General features: G+C 45.4%; 1 protein-coding gene across 1 annotated transcript in view; it reads right to left on the bottom strand.

The window, feature by feature from the left end:
* MELTF (melanotransferrin) overlaps nucleotides 1–20,830 on the bottom strand; it is a 127,517-nt gene that overhangs the window by 38,700 nt on the left and 67,987 nt on the right. The window contains exons 8-10 of the mRNA XM_075338530.1: nucleotides 19,765–19,945; nucleotides 16,018–16,169; nucleotides 3,966–4,062 (exon numbers count right to left, since the gene is read on the bottom strand). Of these exons, the coding sequence (XP_075194645.1) occupies nucleotides 3,966–4,062; nucleotides 16,018–16,169; nucleotides 19,765–19,945 (430 nt within the window). The remainder of the gene's footprint in view (nucleotides 1–3,965; nucleotides 4,063–16,017; nucleotides 16,170–19,764; nucleotides 19,946–20,830) is intronic.

Here is a 20,830-nt window from a genome sequence, read left to right as displayed (position 1 = left end):
GTTGGTGAAAAAAGCCAACCAATGTTATATTCCTCCTCCACTTAAGGTCTGTTCATACTTAACAATAATCTTTCTGGTTATAACGATGGAAAGATTTAGTACGAAAAAATATTACAAGCAATGGACAATCTAGAGCTTATAAACAATAGCTTTGCATTATTTAATTATATATGTTATATAAATAATATATATACAGAATAAAACTTAAAATCATAAGGTAGGTAACATCATGACACTGTGCACACACTGTTAGAACTATATATTAGAAGAATATGATTGATGAACAGCCAAAGATGAGCCCCATAGACCAGTAAATAATACTGGGTGGTTTTAATTTGCTTCTACGGTTTAATAACCCCAGATAACTGGTGTTCTTGGGGATTTACCAAGTCTGACAACACCTAAAACTGGAACTCTTCTTACGTGGTGATCTAATATTGAGCATAAACATTCCATATGGCAAAAACTGAACAGACACACCATACTTCACAAGAAGGTCCAATGCCATCCTCTCATTACAAAAATGGAAGTATGACTATGTGACACCCTGGACAAGCCAGGTAGTCACAGATAGAGCCCCGCATAACACCAGTCCCCTCACTAGGTAACACCAGCCAACTATTTAAACCCTAGTCACCTCCCTCGGGGCTGGATGGACACACCAGGGGGCAGAGCCAGGCGGTTGGCCATGCCCACCGAGGAGTTCAGAGAGCCTGAGGCAGGAAAAGCAGTTCAGTTCAGTTCAGGCTAACAAAGATTTGAGTTTGAGAGTGGAGTGGAGGAGGTCAGGCCTGTGTGACAGACCTGTAGCAGACTGACAGGTGCCAGGGTAGGAGCCCGGGCACCTTTGGCTAGGAGGCATACGGAGGCCTCTGTCTGCAGGAGCCAGGAAGACGGCTCAGTGGAACCGTGGTGGACCGGGACAGGGTAGTGGCCCACCGGTACCGACCCGGGGAACCGACTCGGAAACCGGAGCACAAGATGGGGTACTCAGACCCTGAAACGATGTCTAGACACTACTGGACTGAGTTAATTAACTGATTGCGGTCTGGACTTTAGGTCCTTTCCCACCCAAAGTCCCTCATAGAAGACAACAGCCCAACGAGGGGGATAAGCAGCCACCGCCATGGCTCAGAGATCCCACGGGCCAGCGTCTGCGGGAAAACGGGCTCTTCTGACATCCACAAGCCGGGGAGCGGACTCCTGACGCTGCAAGCACAGGTAGTCCAACATCTCAAACAGGTATAGGAGAAAGGCAGAGACCACCAACCGGGTGGAGGAACCTGACTGCAGCCGGCTGCGGGCACCGACCACCATCACCTTGGTTTACCAGAGACTCGAGTGTTTCATTCTAATAGTGAGTACACCAGTGCCCTCCGGCCGCCCATCTCCCTGCACCGCCAAAGCACCCCCAACGGGTCCCGGGGGCCACCATCTCTGCCCATGGAGGGGTTAACAACTTGCTGCATACCATCTCCCCCAGGTGCCCCGTAACTGCAGCGGTGGTGTCCACCTTCACCACATCCCGTGGGTGGCGTCACAAACTTAAAACACAGCTCCGGCTGTACACCTACGTCCCCAAACCGCCAGCCCCTGTTTGGTTGGAGTGACCGCAGGACCCCCGGATCCGGAGACCCTCGAGACACCCACTGAAGGTCCGGACCCGAGCGGCTCGGTTGCAGCCGAGCACGGGGCGGCACAACTACTTGAATCTTAACTTGGAGAGGACAATCGCATCCCCGAGAAATTACTGTACATCCCTGCCCAGAATTTTACTTTTGACAATCGGTACTGTTTTAAAAATTAAACTTTTGCCAAATAAAATAGTTTATTGTCTGCTGATCAGGAAAATAGTTTCTGATAAATGGAATTAATTTATTTCCCTCTTTTATATAGCACTATTAATTCCACAGCGCTTTACAGACATTAAAGTTAACAATTGTCTACCTTATTGTATTTTTCATAAAAAGTGGAGACAAATATTAAAGCCTAACTTCACTGCACCTCTTATTATTGTGTTCATCAAGTTGTTGTTTTAGATTGTTTTTTAATCTTAACCATTTACGTTGTATAGTATAGTATTATAGTATTCACAAGTATAAATGAGCGTACCAGAACTTTAAAGTTCGGTGTTTGTACTGAACACATACTTTACTAAAAAATCAGTGTCTGAGTTTGGAGTTTGGGTGCTGTACGTATGCTGACCACTCGCACGAGCATCACTGTGCTTGAAGTACACTAAGTGCTCGGCCCACTGCAATCCCCTTGTAGTGTTTGAATATCTCACACTGGTGGTAATAACAGAATGATTGGATGCAGTGTGTTCCAAACAAAAAATATGGAAAAAGCTCGTCCACCCATCCCCAGAAGTATACTGTTTATGGTGCCCTATGTGGGCGGAAACACGAACTGCCCAATCAGTGACTTCCAATGAGGTTCAGGTCAAGTTCGGGTCCAGAACAGAACTTTATCTGAAGTGCAGCTGAATCCACAGTACCCAAACTTGCATGGGTCCACTCATGTCTATTCACAAGATGTTGCATTGACCATGCAGGAGATTTCAAACTCAAGTTTGCCCTTCTAATTTCCTAACAAAAAAAGTCTTTTTTTTTGTCTGTTATTTTGCTTTAATGCAAGTTGGGGGTGCAGCCCTCCTGATACTGAGGCTGAACAATTACCTGCTTCTCACTTTTTGCTGTGTATTTAATCTGGGACCCAGCTGACCACTTTACCATCCATATTGAAGTTTTGACATGACACTAGTCAGGTACAGAATATGTTTTTAACTTTAGTAGGTTAGGGACTGTCTCAGATGGGTACACCGTGACGAGGTGAGACAGCTTCTTACCTTTTTGCAAAAATGTATATACTAAGTACCCTGTTTATTAAGCACTTGCAATTTATTTATTTATAGTCAGGGTATTTTTTCAACAATTTTCTCCTTGTTTTTTTTCTTGTCTTGAGGCTGCAATTCACATGCTTGTAATGTTGCATGTTTATTGAACATTTGTCACAGCTCAGTTTTTTGGGTTTTTTTGTTGCATTGACCATGCAGGAGATTTCAAACTCAAGTTTGCCCTTCTAATTTCCTAACAAAAAAAGTTATGTTTGAGAACTTGCGCTGATGTAAAGTAGACATGTGAGAAATGTAATTTATTAACTATTTTATTAAACATAACTTTCTGGTTTAAAGGTATAAAAATTAAAAGTTTCAAAATTGCTAAATTTTCAAAATTTTTTGATAAACTTCTGATATTTTCACAAATAAACGCAAAAGATATTGTCTTAATTTTACCCCTATCCTAAAGTACAATATGTCATGAAAAAACAATCTCAGAATCACCGGGATCTGTTGAAGCGTTCCAGAGTTATAATCTGTCAAAGTGACACTGGTCAGAAATGAAAAAATTAGCCTGGTCACGAAGGCAAACAGAAATAAACACTTGAAACAGATCACTCTGTGTGTAATGACTCTATATAACATGCGTTTCCTTTTTGTATTGAATTACTGAAATAAATTAACTTTTTGATTATATTCTAATTTATTGAAATACACCTGTTTTTCTCATTTTATGTTGCACAAATCTGCGTCCCTTGTCCCTAGTTTCATGAAGAAAGGTTTTTCATCTGACACTGGAGAATTACTGCTAGGAGAGACTATCCATGTGTAATATAGCATTATAATAGACATGGACTACCTGGGTCTTCGTAACATGGAGCCATAGGAATCTATACAGCTTCCATGCACACAGCTCTTACTCATAAATAATGTCCATTCAGTTGAGGTGTAAGTCTCCATTATCATTCCAAATATAGCTAAGACTAGACAACTGTGATGTATATACTATATTCACAGAATGCATTTTGTATTTAATATTCATGGTTACAAATGAATCCACTCCTGTATAGACAAGAGATGGAGCCTAGAGTTGCATCGGTACATTCTGAATATATCAAACACTTACCAGAATAACTCTCTGCAGCTGCTGGCACAAGCCCATATGCTTTCCCAGCTGTGTAAATGTCTCCTCCATCCAATGTTACTGCATCAGCGTCTTTTTGCTGAATGGAAAAAGTAGAAAGCGATGGTGAATTAGTAGTTATTAACTTATTGATGAGGGGAAATTAGAGTAGTAATGTAGCAACCGTGAAACTGCCCGTAGGAGTTAAAAATTTGTAGGTAGATACTTTTAAAGAGGTTTGCCACTACTTTATCATTGATGGCCTATTCTTCGGATAGGTCATCAATGTCTGATTGGCCCAAGTTCCACATCCCGCGATCAGTTGTTCTTGGTGACAGCGGTGGTAGCAGGCAGCCAGAAATGCTCCATTGCGGAGATTCCCCGTCAACTGATAGTGGCCATGGCCGGATACTGTACAGCTGATGCAGAGAAAACCTCGCATCACCTCTTGTGGGTGCTCAGGAGAAAAATAAGTCAGACAATATGGGAACTCCGGCACACTCACTATCACCCTTAGAGAAACAGAAAATCAGAAAACATGAAGCTGATGTCAAAATCCTTTTCTTTTTATTTTGTAGTGAAAATGTGCCAAAAAGTGCTGTACAATAGTCCGCCAATCATAACGTTTCGGCCAATATGGCCTTCTTCAGGTCGGACAGGCTGAATATAATATATACAAGAAACAAAACAAAAATACAGGACATCCATCAGTATAGAAAATTGGAACACATGAAGATATCATGACATGTACATTGGGATAACAGGAAATAAAAATAGGAGACAATGAAATGGAGTCATGGGTACATTGAAATAAGCAAATGCATCAGCATCAATGATTCAGAGTGAAGTAGGGAAAAAACATTGAAAAAAATGTAGAAAAAATGTAACTAACCAAAAATGGGTATTCACATGCATCCATAGTAGTATGTGCGCGTTTGTGTGATGTCAATACTATGTGACGTACATGGTAAAGAGGCTCACCTTAAGAATAGAAGGACACAAAGTGGATGAATATGCACAGGACACTATTGTTAGACCTATGGTATAATAGAATTGGTCAAGTTTTTGAAATAATGGCGTCAGGATGTCACTTTTAAAAGATTATTGTGTAACCATACCAATGCTGGGATGCTGTATGGATCAAGGGGAGCAAGATAGTCAGTTTCGGAATGCACTATAGATGGAAGGTAGCACTGGGGAAAGATAACAAATATATAAATAGAAGGAAATCAAAGCTATGTGTGGTTTAACGTGCAATGGTTACCTGTTATCAAAACGTATGAATCCCAGACATTGTATTAAATCAGTAGTATGGTGGCGTATGGTCATACACAAAGGGTCTGGATTATATCGAAGCCAACACCTATAGCAGATGACATATATCTTGGTAAATGTGATTCATAAGAGAAATGTCATAGGGGATGACAAGAAATAGTAAATTACCTCAGTGATCCATAGAATGTGGATAGGTCTCTGACGTGATCAGAAGTTTAAGATGGCCTGTGAAATGCGATGATTTCTATTGAGGACTGGAAAGAGGGAGAAGGATAGAGAGAACGAGAGGAAGAAAGAGAGGGAGAAAGAGGGGGAGAGAGAGAGGGAAAAAGAAGGAGAAAGAGAGGAAGAAAGAGAGGGAAAAAGAGAGGGAAAAAGAGAGGGAAAAAGAGAGGGAGAAAGAGAGAGGAACAGAGAGAGGGAAAAAGAGAGGGAGAAAGAGAGGGAGAAAGAGAGGGAGAAAGAGAGGGAGAAAGAGAGGGAGAAAGAGAGGGAGAAAGAGAGGGAGAAAGAGAGGGAGAAAGAGAGGGAGAAAGAGAGAGAAAGAGAGGGAGAAAGAGAGGGAGAGAGAGAGGGAGAAAGAGAGGGAGAAAGAGAGGGAGAAAGAGAGAAAGAAAGAGAGGGAGAAAGAGAGGGAGAAAGAGAGGGAGAGAGAGAGGGAGAAAGAGAGGGAGAAAGAGAGGGAGAAAGAGAGGGAGAAAGTTAGGGAGAAAGAGAGGGAGAAAGAGAGGGAAAAAGAGAGGGAGAAAGAGAGGGAGAGAGAGAGGGAGAAAGAGAGGGAGAGAAAGAGGGAGAGAGAGAGGGAGAAAGAGAGGGAGAGAAAGAGGGAGACAGAGAGGGAGAGAAAGAGGGAGAGAAAGAGAGGGAGAAAGAGAGGGAGAGAAAGAGGGAGACAGAGAGGGAGAGAAAGAGGGAGAGAAAGAGGGAGAAAGAAAGGGAGAGAGAGAGGGAGAAAGAGAGGGAGAAGGAGAGGGAGAGAGAAAGAGAGAGAAAGAGAGAGAAGAAGAAAAGGGAAAAAAGAAAAGAAGAGAGAGAGAGGGAGAAAGAGAGAGAAAGGGAGAGAAAAAGGGAGAAAAAAAGGAGGAAAAAAAGAGAAAGAGAGAAAGAGAAAGAGAGAGAGAGAGAAAGAAAAAGGAGAGAAAAAAAAAAAAAAAAAAAAGAGTGAAGGAAAGGGGAGAGAAGAAAAGAGGATAGAAGAGGGTGGATATGTTAACATATGAGATGAAGTAAATGCCAGATATGAATAAACATTGAGGATCAACAGACAGATAGTTACAGTATACCTTGGGTAATATATGGAGACCAAGGGTAAAAAGCCACACTGTGGTCACACTTGTCGGCAATTGGGAAGAAATGGATGTTGGTTCAGGTAACTACCTGACTGTGTGAGAGAAAGAGAGGGTATTGAAAAAAAGAATGCTTTGAACCATGAAAGATAGAAGAGCATAGTGGAAAAAGAATCTATACCTGAGACTCCACTGGTATATAGTTTGGATAGGGGTCCTTGAGGTACAGTGGTAGGAGTCCGGGTAGCTAGTGGATAAAGAGTAAGAGGGAGGAGGGGTTTAACGTTTACCATCCATCACAGTACCAATGAGATCAATTTCTTGGACTGTATGATTATTAAAAACAGTGATGGCACTATTTCAACTGACATCTACACAAAACCGACAGATAGGAATAGCCTTCTCCATTTTACAAGTAGTCATCCCAAACACACCAAGAACTCCCTTCCGATTAGCCAACACACTAGAGTTGACCGCATAGTGAGTTGTAGTGAGGCCCGCATAGTGAGACACAGGGAGATGGGCAACAAATTCATACAGCGAAGATATCCTGCCAATATAGCTAACAATAAGACATCTCGTCCATCTGATCCATCAATACAATCCAACCGCATCCCTTTGGTGAATACTTTCCATCCTTTCTCTCCATTAGTGAAGAAAATAGTACTGAAACACTGGCCACTTTTAGGCCTCGCCTATCCACAGATTAATGAATTTCAGGCATCCCCATTATTCTGCTATAAGAAGTCACCCAACATCAGGGACAAACTTGTCCGAGCCGACATAGGCTCTTCCATCCAGGTCCCTAAACAGAGATTTCTACACAACCCACAATTTGGCATTTTTCCCTGTCTCAGGTGTGCACAGTGCTCTAATGTCACCAAGGGCTGCTCCTTCACTCATCCCAGAACAGGTGAATCTTTCCAAATCAGAGATTTTTTCACATGTGACAGCTCCTATGTGGTCTACTATATAAAGTGTCCTTGCGGTCTCGGATATGTTGGGGAGACTACCCAGCATGTCCAAGACCGCATAAACAAACACAAGTCCGACATCAGATGTGGACGCACTTTGTTACCTATCCCTTCCCATTTCATTTCAACAGGACACAGGATTTCTCAACTTAAATTCCAGGTCATTGATCAGGTGGGCATGCACCGTAGGGGTGGGGATAGGGTTAAACTACTCCGCGAAAGGGAGGCGCGATGGATTCATACCCTGGGGACTCTTGAACCCCACGGTCTGAATCGCAAATATGAATCAGGTTTTTGATGATTTTATATACCTGTGATCTCGTTTATTCATCATGCATTAACACAATGTACTAACATGCTTTCTCCCCCTATGTATATTTACATGCCATCTCCTGCATAGGATCTCTCAGAGTCCTTTATCTGGTAATGATATTGATACTGTCACTCAATTGTTGCACCATTATGACATTTAATTATATAGTGGATAATATATCACAATCTCACAACAACAGGAATGTACCTATAATAGATGTCATTCATTGGTTCTGTTATGTGTGCTTTCTATTGCATTTTATGTCTTCTAATTTTATTCTCTTTTTTGCTCCTTTACAGAACTAACATCATCTCTGTGGTGGGGCACCCTATATATGATCCTGGGCCACCACTTGCCCTTCACTCGCCCCTGCACTTATGTCCGGTTTTCATCTGAGACCACCGGCCGAAATCACTGTGTGCCCTGAAAACACGCCCTCATAGGCACATGAGCGCGTTAACACTTCTAACCCACGCTCCACCCAGTGGCATGACGCCTATTGCCAGGCAAGCACCGTCCACAACAACGGTCTTGTGTATTCTTTCTTCCGCGCATGCGCAGTAATGCGTTTCCGGCTCCATTCTTGATTGACAGCCCAAAACCGGAAGTGACGTCGCGATACCGTTCGTGTTAAATAGATCACTCACAGCCAGGTCTCACCACCCATAGGACGTGCGGTTCACCCCGGACATCACGCAGGCACATGGTAAGTGGCTCATCTTGATGATTGGGACACACTTATTAGGCCATTAAAACTTACTGAGCGATCCCTCCTCCCTCTTACTTTTTATCCACTAGCTACCCGGACTCCTACCACTGTACCTCAAGGACCCCTATCCAAACTATATACCAGTGGAGTCTCAGGTATAGATTCTTTTTCCACTATGCTCTTCTATCTTTCATGGTTCAAAGCATTCTTTTTTTCAATACCCTCTCTTTCTCTCACACAGTCAGGTAGTTACCTGAACCAACATCCATTTCTTCCCAATTGCCGACAAGTGTGACCACAGTGTGGCTTTTTACCCTTGGTCTCCATATATTACCCAAGGTATACTGTAACTATCTGTCTGTTGATCCTCAATGTTTATTCATATCTGGCATTTACTTCATCTCATATGTTAACATATCCACCCTCTTCTATCCTCTTTTCTTCTCTCCCCTTTCCTTCACTCTTTTTTTTTTTCTCTCTCTCTCCTTTTTCTTTCTTTCTCTCTCTCTCTCTTTCTCTTTCTCTCTTTCTCTTTTTTTCCTCCTTTTTTTCTCCCTTTTTCTCTCTCTTTCTCTCTCTTTCTCCCTCTCTCTCTTCTTTTCTTTTTTCCCTTTTCTTCTTCTCTCTCTTTCTCTCTCTTTCTCTCTCCCTCTCTTTCTCCCTCTCTCTCTCCCTCTTTCTCTCCCTCTCTCTCTCCCTCTTTCTCTCCCCCTCTCTCTCCCTCTTTCTCTCCCTCTCTTTCTCCCTCTCTTTCTCCCTCTCTTTCTCCCTCTTTTTCTCCCTCTCTTTCTCCCTCTCTTTCTCCCTCTCTTTTCCCTCTCTTTCTCCCTCTCTTTTCCCTCTCTTTCTCCCTCTCTTTCTCTTCCCCTCTCTTTCTCCCTCTCTTTCTCCCTCTCTTTTTCCCTCTCTTTTTCCCTCTCTTTTTCCCTCTCTTTTTCCCTCTCTTTCTCCCTCTCTTTCTCCCTCTCTTTCTCCCTCTCTCTCTTCCTCTCTCTTTCTCCCTCTCTTTTTCCCTCTCTTTTTCCCTCTCTTTCTTCCTCTCTTTCTCCTTCTTTTTCCCTCTCTCTCTCCCCCTCTTTCTCCCTCTTTTTCTCCCTCTTTTTCTCCCTCTCTTTCTCCCTCTCTTTCTCCCTCTCTTTTCCCTCTCTTTCTCCCTCTCTTTCTCCCTCTCTTTCTCTTCCCCTCTATTTCTCCCTCTCTTTCTCCCTCTCTTTCTCCCTCTCTTTCTCCCTCTCTTTTTCCCTCTCTTTCTCCCTCTCTTTTTCCCTCTCTTTCTCCCTCTCTTTCTCCCTCTCTCTCTTCCTCTCTCTTTCTCCCTCTTTCTCCCTCTCTTTTTCCCCCTCTTTCTCCCTCTCTTTCTTCCTCTCTTTCTCTCTATCCTTCTCCCTCTTTGCAGTCCTCAATAGAAATCATCGCATTTCACAGGCCATCTTAGACTTCTGATCACGTCAGAGACCTATCCACATTCTATGGATCACTGAGGTAATTTACTATTTCTTGTCATCCCCTATGACATTTCTCTTATGAATCACATTTACCAAGATATATGTCATCTGCTATAGGTGTTGGCTTCGATATAATCCAGACCCTTTGTGTATGACCATACGCCACCATACTACTGATTTAATACAATGTCTGGGATTCATACGTTTTGATAACAGGTAACCATTGCACGTTAAACCACACATAGCTTTGATTTCCTTCTATTTATATATTTGTTATCTTTCCCCAGTGCTACCTTCCACCTATAGTGCATTCCGAAACTGACTATCTTGCTCCCCTTGATCCATACAGCATCCCAGCATTGGTATGGTTACACAATAATCTTTTAAAAGTGACATCCTGACGCCATTATTTCAAAAACTTGACCAATTCTATTATACCATAGGTCTAACAATAGTGTCCTGTGCATATTCATCCACTTTGTGTCCTTCTATTCTTAAGGTGAGCCTCTTTACCATGTACGTCACATAGTATTGACATCAGACAAACGCGCACATACTACTATGGATGCATGTGAATACCCATTTTTGGTTAGTTACATTTTTTCTACATTTTTTTCAATGTTTTTTCCCTACTTCACTCTGAATCATTGATGCTGATGCATTTGCTTATTTCAATGTACCCATGACTCCATTTCATTGTCTCCTATTTTTATTTCCTGTTATCCCAATGTACATGTCATGATATCTTCATGTGTTCCAATTTTCTATACTGATGGATGTCCTGTATTTTTGTTTTGTTTCTTGTATATATTATATTCAGCCTGTCCGACCTGAAGAAGGCCATATTGGCCGAAACGTTGTGATTTGCGGACTATTGTACAGCACTTTTTGGCACATTTTCACTACAAAATAAAAAGAAAAGGATTTTGACATCAGCTTCATGTTTTCTGATTTTCTGTGTCTCTAAGGGTGATAGTGAGTGTGCCGGAGTTCGGATACTGTACAGCCACCTCCCATTCAAATCAATAGATGGCAGATATGCAGTACTCAGCCGAAGCTGGTATCAGAAAACAGAGCAGCTCCGGAGTTGAGCATTTCAGGCCACATGCTGCCGCTGCCGTCATCGGCGACAGCTGCTCGGAGGGGGTACCAGGTGTCAGACCACGGGCAATCAGACATTGATCACTTATCCTAGTGATAGACTATTAATACAAAAGTAGTGGACAACCTCTAAGTAATTTTATTGTTTTCCGTGATGTGTCTCCCAACCATTCATCTGCTTCTGCTCTTAGTAAACTAAGGCGAGCTTTACACGCTGCAACATCGCTAGCAACGGCTAGCGATGTTGCATGCGATAGCACCCGCCCCCGTCGGTTGCACGATATGTGGTGATCGCTGCCATAGCAAACATTATCGCTACGGCAGCGTCACACGCACATACCTGTGCAGCGACATCGCTGTGACCGGTGAACCGCCTCCTTTCTGAGGGGGCGGTTCGTTCAGCGTCACAGCGGCATCACAGCAGCTTCACTGAACCTCCGCCCAATAGAAAAGGAGGGGAGGAGATGAGCGGCCGGAACATCCCGCTCACCTCCTTCCTTCCTCCTTTTCCGGTGGACGCAGGTAAGGAGATGTTTGTCGTTCCAGCGGCGTCACACATAGCGATGTTTGCTGCCGAAGGAACGACAAAACATCGTTACTGCAGCAGCAACGATAATTGGGAATAGGGGGGTATGTCACTGATGAGCAATTTTGAACGTTTTTGCGATGATTCAAAATCGCTCATAGGTGTCACACACAACGACATCGCTAAAGTGGCCGGATGTGCGTCACAAATTCCGTGACCCCCAACGAGATCGCTTTAGCGATATCGTAGCGTGTAAAGCCACCTTATCAATGTAAAGCCTCACTAAAATGTCAGGGTTTTTTTAAATAAGAGAAAAATGGGCTGAGTTTCATCACATTTTCATGTGTTTCACCCGATATTCATCAGTGTCATCAGTTTTTTTCACATGCTTCTTAACCTCCAGGGCATACCAGCCCCACTCCCCACAATGCCGGCAATATGAGACCATGTCACCTGGTGTCAGGTTCCGGTCCAGATGTCCCCTTGGAAGGTGCTCAGCCACATCCCTCCTAGAGACAAACACCTCAGCAGCAAGGCCCGGCTCTGCATTGAACCCCCACCCCTTAATGGGGTCAAAGCGCTCAACCAGGCCATGGTACCATGGCCCTCTGACCCGGAAGGTGGCTTTCATCAAGTAATCTTTTCTCGGTTGGTGCGGGCGGCGATCTCCTGCCGGCGTTGCACTCTAGTTGCAATCTCGGTGTGCAGCCGTTGCTGCTGTCTTTCCCAATAAGGGGCACTGGTGTCCGACTCCGCCTCCTCTATGGGAACTGGCTGTAAGTGGACTCCTGCGGCCCTGGCGGCTAACGGGAGGCCGCACGGCGGTGGAACTGGCATCTCAACAGGCTCCGCCTCCGCTGTGGCAGATGAAGGAACCAACTGTTCCGCAACCGGGATAGCAGAGTCCAGGTGCTCCGTACCAAGGTACAAACTAGGTGATGCGGCCGGGTCTGGTCGGGCCGATGATGGGACTAGCGGCGTTGCGGCCTGGTCTGGTCTGGCCGGTGGTGAGACGTTGCGGCCTGTTTGCTTTCTACTGCGGCTGGAGGTTCCGCTGCCAGTGCTGGGGATAGCGGCTCGGCGTCCGCCATGGGCGAGAGTGACGGTGGCTTTGTGATCGCGGTGGCAGGGGGCAGACTGGATCCCATGGCTGGGTAGGCCGGGTCAACCGGGAGTGGGTAGCTGCTTAACCGCTCCACGCGCAGGGCCTCCATCTCACGGGCCCACACTGCCACAGCCAGGCTCCACATTTCCTCTCTCCCGTGGTCCTGTATGTAGAGGAACTACGTCCGCATCCTCCTGCAGAGCTGCTCGGTCTCTTCTTCGATCCAGGTCGCGGGAGCAGCACACTCCAGTAACCAGTCCCTTGCTACCACCATCTTGCCTCTGCAGGTTCCAGGAACTTTATGGGAAGAGTCGTGGCGTCCCTGCTCCACTTCCACTGTTACATCCCGTTACGCCCCCTTGGTTTTCGGCAGCCAGCTCTCCAGCTTCCGGCTGCGCTCTCTGGACGAGGAGTGAAGCTCCAGTTTCACTCTCTTTTGGTTGGGAAGATGGCGTTTAGGCGCCAAAAATGGCGGGAACTGAATTTTGACACTGTAGCTTGGATTTTTTGAGGCGCACGTCACCCAGGTTAGTGGGCCCAGTCCGAATCAGTTCGTGACGCCAAAGTTTTCGAGGTGTACCGCCCTTGCAGCAGTCAGACTGCTCGGATCCAGGGTTGCTGTGGCTCGAGGGTCTCCGGACCCGGGGCTTGCGGCCACTCGAAAATAAAAGGGGACTATTTACAGGGGATTAGTGTTCGTGACGCCACCCGTGGGGCAGCCAAATAATGTTCCCTCCACGGATAGGGGAGGCCCTGGAACTCTGAATGGTGGAGGTGTAGGAAAACGTTTGGCAGACTATGCGGCATGCGGGACGCAGGGGGAAGCAGCGTACTCACTCAGGCCATGTGGATGTTGGTGCGACCATTAAGTAGACTCTGACACAGGAGTAAACCAAGTCTCTGGGTGCCGGTGCCATTCTGGGGAGCTCGTCCAGGAATCCGTCCCCGGTGGTATTGCTAATGGTCCTGGGCCTCCTCCATGCACTTGTGTTTAGACGTTTCTGAGTGACCCCTTGGCCTGAAGCTGTCGGGGACCCGCTCCCTTAATTAAATAGGGGAGCTGTGCTCTCGATGGCTGACACTTGGGATTTCACTGGGCCGCATAAGCTGGAAAGCCCTATCCCCCTCGTTGTGTTGGTGCCTTCGATCTCTGAGCTCTTGGGGAAAGTTCATAAAGAGACTATCCTCCAAAGGTTAATTATCAGGTTGCGTGAATGTACTTCGTGATCTAGGGTCCAGTACCCCGCCGTGCTCGGTACCGGTCTGGTTACTAGATTTTCCGGTGCCGACCATTCTCCAAAACTAAGTCTGGGCACCCTTCTCCAATACCCTGCGACCGGGTCTCCGACACCTTCGGTCCCAGACCACCGTCTGCGACCTAACCAAGGTCTCCCAGGGAGCTACAACTCCCCCAGCTCCTCACTCTCTGAGGCCTACTACTCAACTCTCCTTTCCTCTCACTTTGAGAGCTGACTCTAAACTGACTTCCTTCCCTCCCACCAGTCTGTCTGACCCATAGGTGGGTGGCCCTTTACCAGCTAGACCAACCCACTGGTGTGCCTGACAGGGTGTGGTGTGAGGTATGGCTAGGATTTGAATGCTGATGGAAGCAATACCAATAGTTAAGATCCCAGAACCATGGAGGGTGAGTTCTGCACCATAAAGAAAAGGAGTGCAGTTCCCTGTGACACCCTGATAAGATCAGGGGTCTCACAGATTTGCCATGGATTGTGATGCAGGGAAAACTTTGCCGCATAATTTGACAATGACATTGATGTAATAATAAAACTGCAGGTGAATTTCAGCATTGTGTAGATCGGTGCTCATAAACTCTCATCTATATTGCTGCTATTATAATGTGCTGCTGACTTTCTGACTGCAAAATTCAGATACAAAACAGCAGTACATATGCCTTGTGAGTGTGCAAAGAATAAAACTAAACTATATGTGTGCCGCCCCTGCAACGGTCGAACCGCTCGGATCCGGGGTCTGCTGTCGCTCGAGGGTCTCCGGACCCGGGGGCTCGCGGCCACTTCAAATGGAAAGGGGGGTATTTACAGGGGATTTAGAGTTTGTTACGCCACCTGTGGTTCGTGGTAAGGTGAGCACCGCCACTGTCGATGGGAGTACCCGGGGAAGATGGAGTGGGGCAGCCAGATGATGTTCCCTCCACGGGTAGGGTAGGCCCCGGGACTCTGGATGGTGGTGGTGCAGGGGAGCGCAGGGCTGGTTGGAAGCAGGGGAGGACCACGTAGTCACTCAGGCAGTGTTGGTGGTGAAGCGACTGCAAAGCAGACTCTGACACAAAGGTAAACCAAGTCTCTGGGTGCCGCTGCCCTCTTGGGGGAGCTCGTCCAGTTGTCTGTCCCCTCTGGTACTGCCGGATGGTCCAGAGCCTGCCTCTGTGCACAATTTAGGAATGTTCTGGTGGTCCGTTGGCTTAAAGCTGTCCGGGCCCCGCTCCCTACTTGCTGGTAGTGGAGCTGCGCTCTTAAGGGCTCATGCTTGGGATTTCAGTGGGGTGCGTGGGTTGGAAAGCCCTATCCCCCTCGTTGCGCTAGTGCCCTCGATCTCTGAGCTTCTTGGGGACAGTCCATAGAGATACTATCCTCCACAGGTTAATTGCCGGGTTGCCTGAAGCTACTCCCCGACCTAGGGTCCTGTACCCCGCTGTGCTTTCGGTCCCAGACTGGTTATTAGGCTTGCAATGCTGACTGTCCTCCAAGACCGGGTCTAGGCACCCAGCCTCAATACCCTGCAACCGGGTCTCCGACTCCTCCAGGCCCAGACCACCATCTGCGACCCAACCTACAACATACAGGGAGCCACCACTCCCTCAGCTCCTCACTCTCTGAGGGCTAACACTCAACTCTCTACTTCCCTCCCACCAATCTGCCTGACCCTTAGGTGGGCGGCCCTATTCCAGCTAGGAAGCCCACTGGTGTGCTTGACAGGGTGTGGTGTGAGGTGCGGTTTGGAATTGGATGCTGATGGAGGCAGTACCATAGGTTGGGAACCCAGAACCATGAGGGGTTGAGTTCTGCACCAAAGGGTAGAGAGTGCAGTACCCTGTGACTCCCTGACTAGTCCACGGGCGTCACATATGCTAAAAAGACTTAATAACTACTTATTCACTAGTAACTCTTCAGAACAAGCATAAAGACAATGGCTTACCTAATGGCACAATCCCTTTAACACATGCTTGATTTCGTCCATCATGTTACAGTGTATACTTTTTTTTTTTTTCTTTTTTTGGAAAATCCATTAATAATTTGAGTTTATTCTTGGTGGCCCAGGATTTAATCTGTATGACATGCTAACCTGAATCCTTTTCATGCAATCTTCATGGCTTGCTGCAGAGACGCAGTGAATTGATGGATTCAGCACCTTGTCTTTAAATGCTTTGGCCATGTCTCCACATTTCCAGACTTCTTTTGTGCTAATGCTGCACCAACGGAAGGATTTTGGTAGCTCTTAAATATAAAAGTGCATAAAATCATAACAGATTGTTGGATGATTTTTAGCAGAATAACAGTTCTTTTAAATCTTAAAACACTCATTGTTTTGATGATTTTTCATAGTCATATTGCATTATATTGTATTCTTTTACACCCAGTGCATTCCCTTGCAGTGCCTTATTTGTAGCACCCAACGTACCCCCATAACAATGCAAAGTCACGGCATCCGTACAACAGTGCTAGGACATAAGTGATATTCATAGTACCGACTAGAGTTGAGCGAGAACCTAACTATTCGTACTCACTATACTCATAAAGAGTACTGTCTAACACTTCGTATTCGTTCCGAAAAGCATGTACAATGCAAGTCAATGGGGAATAACACACAAAGTAACAAGTATCCCAAATGCTGTACTATTCGTGCGAGGAATTCGGGTTACTCGTTACATTGCGAGTATTCCCCATTGACTTGCATTTCACATGCTATTCGGAATTAATACGTGAGTATTAGACAGTACTCGTTATGAGTATAGCAACTACAAATAGTTAGGTACACGCTCAACTCTAGTACCGACATACGTCGGCCTCAGTGTTTACATACCAGTGCTAGCTACATTGCACTCTAAAGCGGGCTTTACACACTGCGATCTCGCTAGCGAGATCGCAAGCGATCGTACCCGCCCCCCGTCGGTTGTGTGACACGGGCATATCGCTGCCCGTGTCGCACAACCTCGCTTACCCCCTTAACACGGACTTACCTGCCCTGCGATGTCGCTCTGGCCGGTGGGTCGTGCAGCGTCACAGCGACGTCACACGGCAGGCGGCCAATAGAAGCGGAGGAGCGGAGATGAGCGGGACGTAAATATCCCGCCCACCTCCTTCCTTCCGCATTGCCAATGGAGGTAGGTAAGGAAATGTTCCTCGCTCCTGCGGTGTCACACACAGCGATGTGTGCTGCCGCAGGAACGAGGAACAACATCGCTAACATCCTAAAAACGATTTTTTGTTTCCGGACGACCTCTCCATGGCAAATGATTTTGCCCTCTTTTGCGATCGTTTAAGATCGCTCTTTAGTGTTACACGCTGCGTCTCGTTAATGACGCCGGATGTGCGTCGCAAACAACGTGACCCCAACGATAATTCATTAATGATATCGTAGCGTGTAAAGCCCGCTTTAGGGTCTTTTGTTAACCAACCGTTTTTCAAGCAGAAGATGCTTCAGGAATCACTATATTTCTCCAGAGATTTGAAAACCTGAAGTATAATTTTTTTATCGTTTTTTGTTGATCCTGAGGGCTTTGTCATCTTTTTCCCGTCAACGTTTTTTAGGGTCTTATTACTTATTTTGCAGACATTTTTTTTAAATTCTTTAACCAATGATGAAAATGTTACCATTCGTTAAAGGTTGTCTTCCTGGCATCTTTATATCCTTTCCAGTACAAAGTAGGGATCATTTTCTTAGAGAATGGTAGATGAATGGCGTCTTTGAAGCTTTTGGTGTTTTTAAAGCCTGAAGCGTTTAAAAGACATTCAAAAGCCTGAACATGTGAACAGAAATCCATTTCCCTTACAAATTAATGGGACTATTCTTTTGGTAATTTTGTTAGTGGAAAAAGCAGACACACTCGAAAAGTGGCCAAAATCTCACAAGAAGAAAAAGTAGCGGCACGTCACCTTCCTTTAAAACATTAATCTTCTTTATTCATGGTTCTTAAAACACAAACAAGCAAGGGAGACGCTAGGAGCGTGCGGACGACAACTGTTTTGTGTTAGGCTGGTTTCACACTACGTTTATTTAACATCCGTCCATAACGTTTTTTTGCTGCAAAAGCGGATCCTGCTTTTACAGCAAAAAACGCATGCAAACGCATGTTATTTTGCAGGATCCTGTCACTGGATGTTTAGGGGCGGGCATTGGAGTCATGTGATCGGGAGTGAGGGGAACTAGACTGGGAGCCGGCTTCTGACAGCTGCAGACGCTGGTAACCAAGGTAAACATCGGGCTTGGATACCCGATATTTATCTTGGTTACGAGTGTCTGCAGCTGCTAGGAGCAGGGCTGCCTGCACACGTAACCAACGTAAACATCGGGTAACTAAGATAAGTGGTTACGCGATATTTACCTTGGTTACGAGTGTCCGCAGCTCTCAGGTGGGAGAGAGAGGAAGGGGAGGAAGGGGGAAAGACATAGATAGAGAGGGTGAGGGAGGGAGGAGGAGAGAGAGACAGATCACGCGAGACTGGTTCTGGGCATGCTCAGTACTTTCTGGGCATGCTCAGTACAAAAGCAGGATCCTGTCTATCAGCACGCCAGCGTTCACCTGCGTTTGCGTGCTGTTTAGTCAGGATCCGGTGACTTGCAGTATTTGGACGCAGCTCAAAAACGCTACAAGTAGCGTTTTTGAAACATGTTAAAAAACTGCAAGTCGCTGGATCCTCACTATAACGCACGCAAACGCAGGTGAACGCATGTTAACGCGAGTCCATTGCAAATGCATTGAAATGAAAACGCATTTGCACTGGATCCGCTTTTCCACTAAAAAAACGTTATGGACGGATGTTAAATAAACGTAGTGTGAAACCAGCCTTACATAGGTTACACTTCAACAGGACACTACTAACGCTCAAAAAGTGGCACAAAAAACCCTTAAGGCTACTTTACACACTGCGATATCGGTCCCGATATCGCTAGTGTGCGTACCCGCCCCCACCTGTTGCGCGACACGGGCATATCGCTGCCCGTGGCGCACAACATCGCCCAGAGCCGTCACACATACTTACCTGTCCGGCGACGTCGCTGTGACCGGCGAACCGCCTCCTTTCTAAGGGGGCGGTCCGTGCGGCGTCACAGCGACGTCACTGAACCGCCGCCCAATCGCAGCGGAGGGGCGGAGATGAGCGGGACGTAACATCCCGCCCACCTCCTTCCTTCCGCATAGCGGCCGGGAGGCAGGTAGGGAGACGTTCCTCGCTCCTGCGGCGTCACACGCAGCGATGTGTGATGCCGCAGGAACGAGGAACAACCTCGTTACTGCTGAAGTAACGATAATTGGGAATGGACCCCCGTGTCGCCGATTAGCGATTTTTCACTGTTTTGCAACGATGCAAAATCGCTAATCGATGTCACACGCAACGGCATCGCTAATGCGGCCGGATGTGCGTCACGAATTCCGTGACCCCAACGACTCCGCATTAGCGATGTCGTAGCGTGTAAAGCCCGCTTTAGGGTATGTGCTCAGTTTTTTGCGATGTTTGGAGTCTGTCCACGTTAACGTTAAAAAAAAAATGCCTTAAATATTGCTTAAAAGCCAATTTAAAGGCTCTTATGATTCATTTTTATTGTAAAATCCCTTTAGTGTTCATATATTCAGGGTTTTGAGCTTTATTTTCCACTTCAGGTTTTGAAAAATGCCTGGTGGGGGGAAAGGAAAGTGCATGTCACTTCTGTAATTAAACAAAAACTCTCCCAAAACACTTCAAAAATCTTCAAACCCCCTTCAGGGTGTGTGTACATGACGTCTTTAAGATGACACAGAAGTTTTCCTAGGCGAGTCTGAATCTTTAAAGTAAAAAAAAACATTTTTTTAAAGAATATTGACATTTTTCTTACTGTCAGGGTCACAGTCTATTCCAGTCATTGCTTGCAGGAACTCCTCCCCGAGCCAGGACTGATAGGTCTGGTTAAGGATCATCCGGAGTTCTGTCGTGATGTCTCTGAACAGTAGGTTACTGGCATTGTAAGCGGTAGAGTCGAACATTTTGAAGCTGGAGTTTAGGCTGTTGTATTTTTGCTAAAACAGAAGAAAATTAAATATTATTACAACACATAGGAAGTTGGTATCTTAGCTCACATACCCCATTGTGTACCTATAATGGCTTATTACAATGAATGCTGGTGAGTACAAGTCTGTGGAAGTATCACAATAAAAAAAAAAACCTTTGTAGACCAGTCGGAGATCAATACCATCCCGCTAGAACTACAATGATGTAACAGCAGAAAATGGCATGCACTATCCAGTAACCTTTGGAGAATAAAGGTCTATCTCTAATAACTTGCTTGTTCTGCTCTTCTGTGTACTCCTAAGGGATTTAGTCTAAATTTCCATCGATCTGGCCTGCCATTCAGAGATGTTATACAAAGCATATATTAAATATCTGAGGTCACTAACTACACTGCTCATTTTTCATGTAGTATTATATTTATTTACATTTAAATTTTTATTAATTTAAATTTAAATTATATTTATAAAATTTAAATTTATAAAATGTACAGTATTGAAAATACTTTGTTGTTTCATCAAGACAATGCCATTGTACTTAGACAGGTGGGAGATTCCCTGCTCGAGACCCCTCTCTGATACACAGAACAGAGAGCTGCTGTAAACAGGGGGGCTTCACTATCTGTGAGGTGCCCCCTGGTTATTGGCAAGGCAGTATTCACAGAAATGATTATACTCGTACAATGCACTGTACTTTCTCTGGTTGCAGAAATCTCTATTTTAGCGACATAGTTGACTTATTTTGTACTTATTTTAATGTTACATAGAGTTCAGGAACCTAAAAATTGTGAACTGATGTGAATTATTTTGGCAATTTGCTTTTTTTTTTTTTTTTTAAACTGACCACTAATGATTTGGCTCAAATACCATATTGGTCTATCTGATGAGGCAGCAAAA

Source organism: Anomaloglossus baeobatrachus, chromosome 3, assembly GCF_048569485.1.
Source record: "Anomaloglossus baeobatrachus isolate aAnoBae1 chromosome 3, aAnoBae1.hap1, whole genome shotgun sequence".
Lineage (NCBI taxonomy): Eukaryota > Metazoa > Chordata > Amphibia > Anura > Aromobatidae > Anomaloglossus > Anomaloglossus baeobatrachus.
This window is presented reverse-complemented; position numbering and strand designations above follow the sequence as displayed.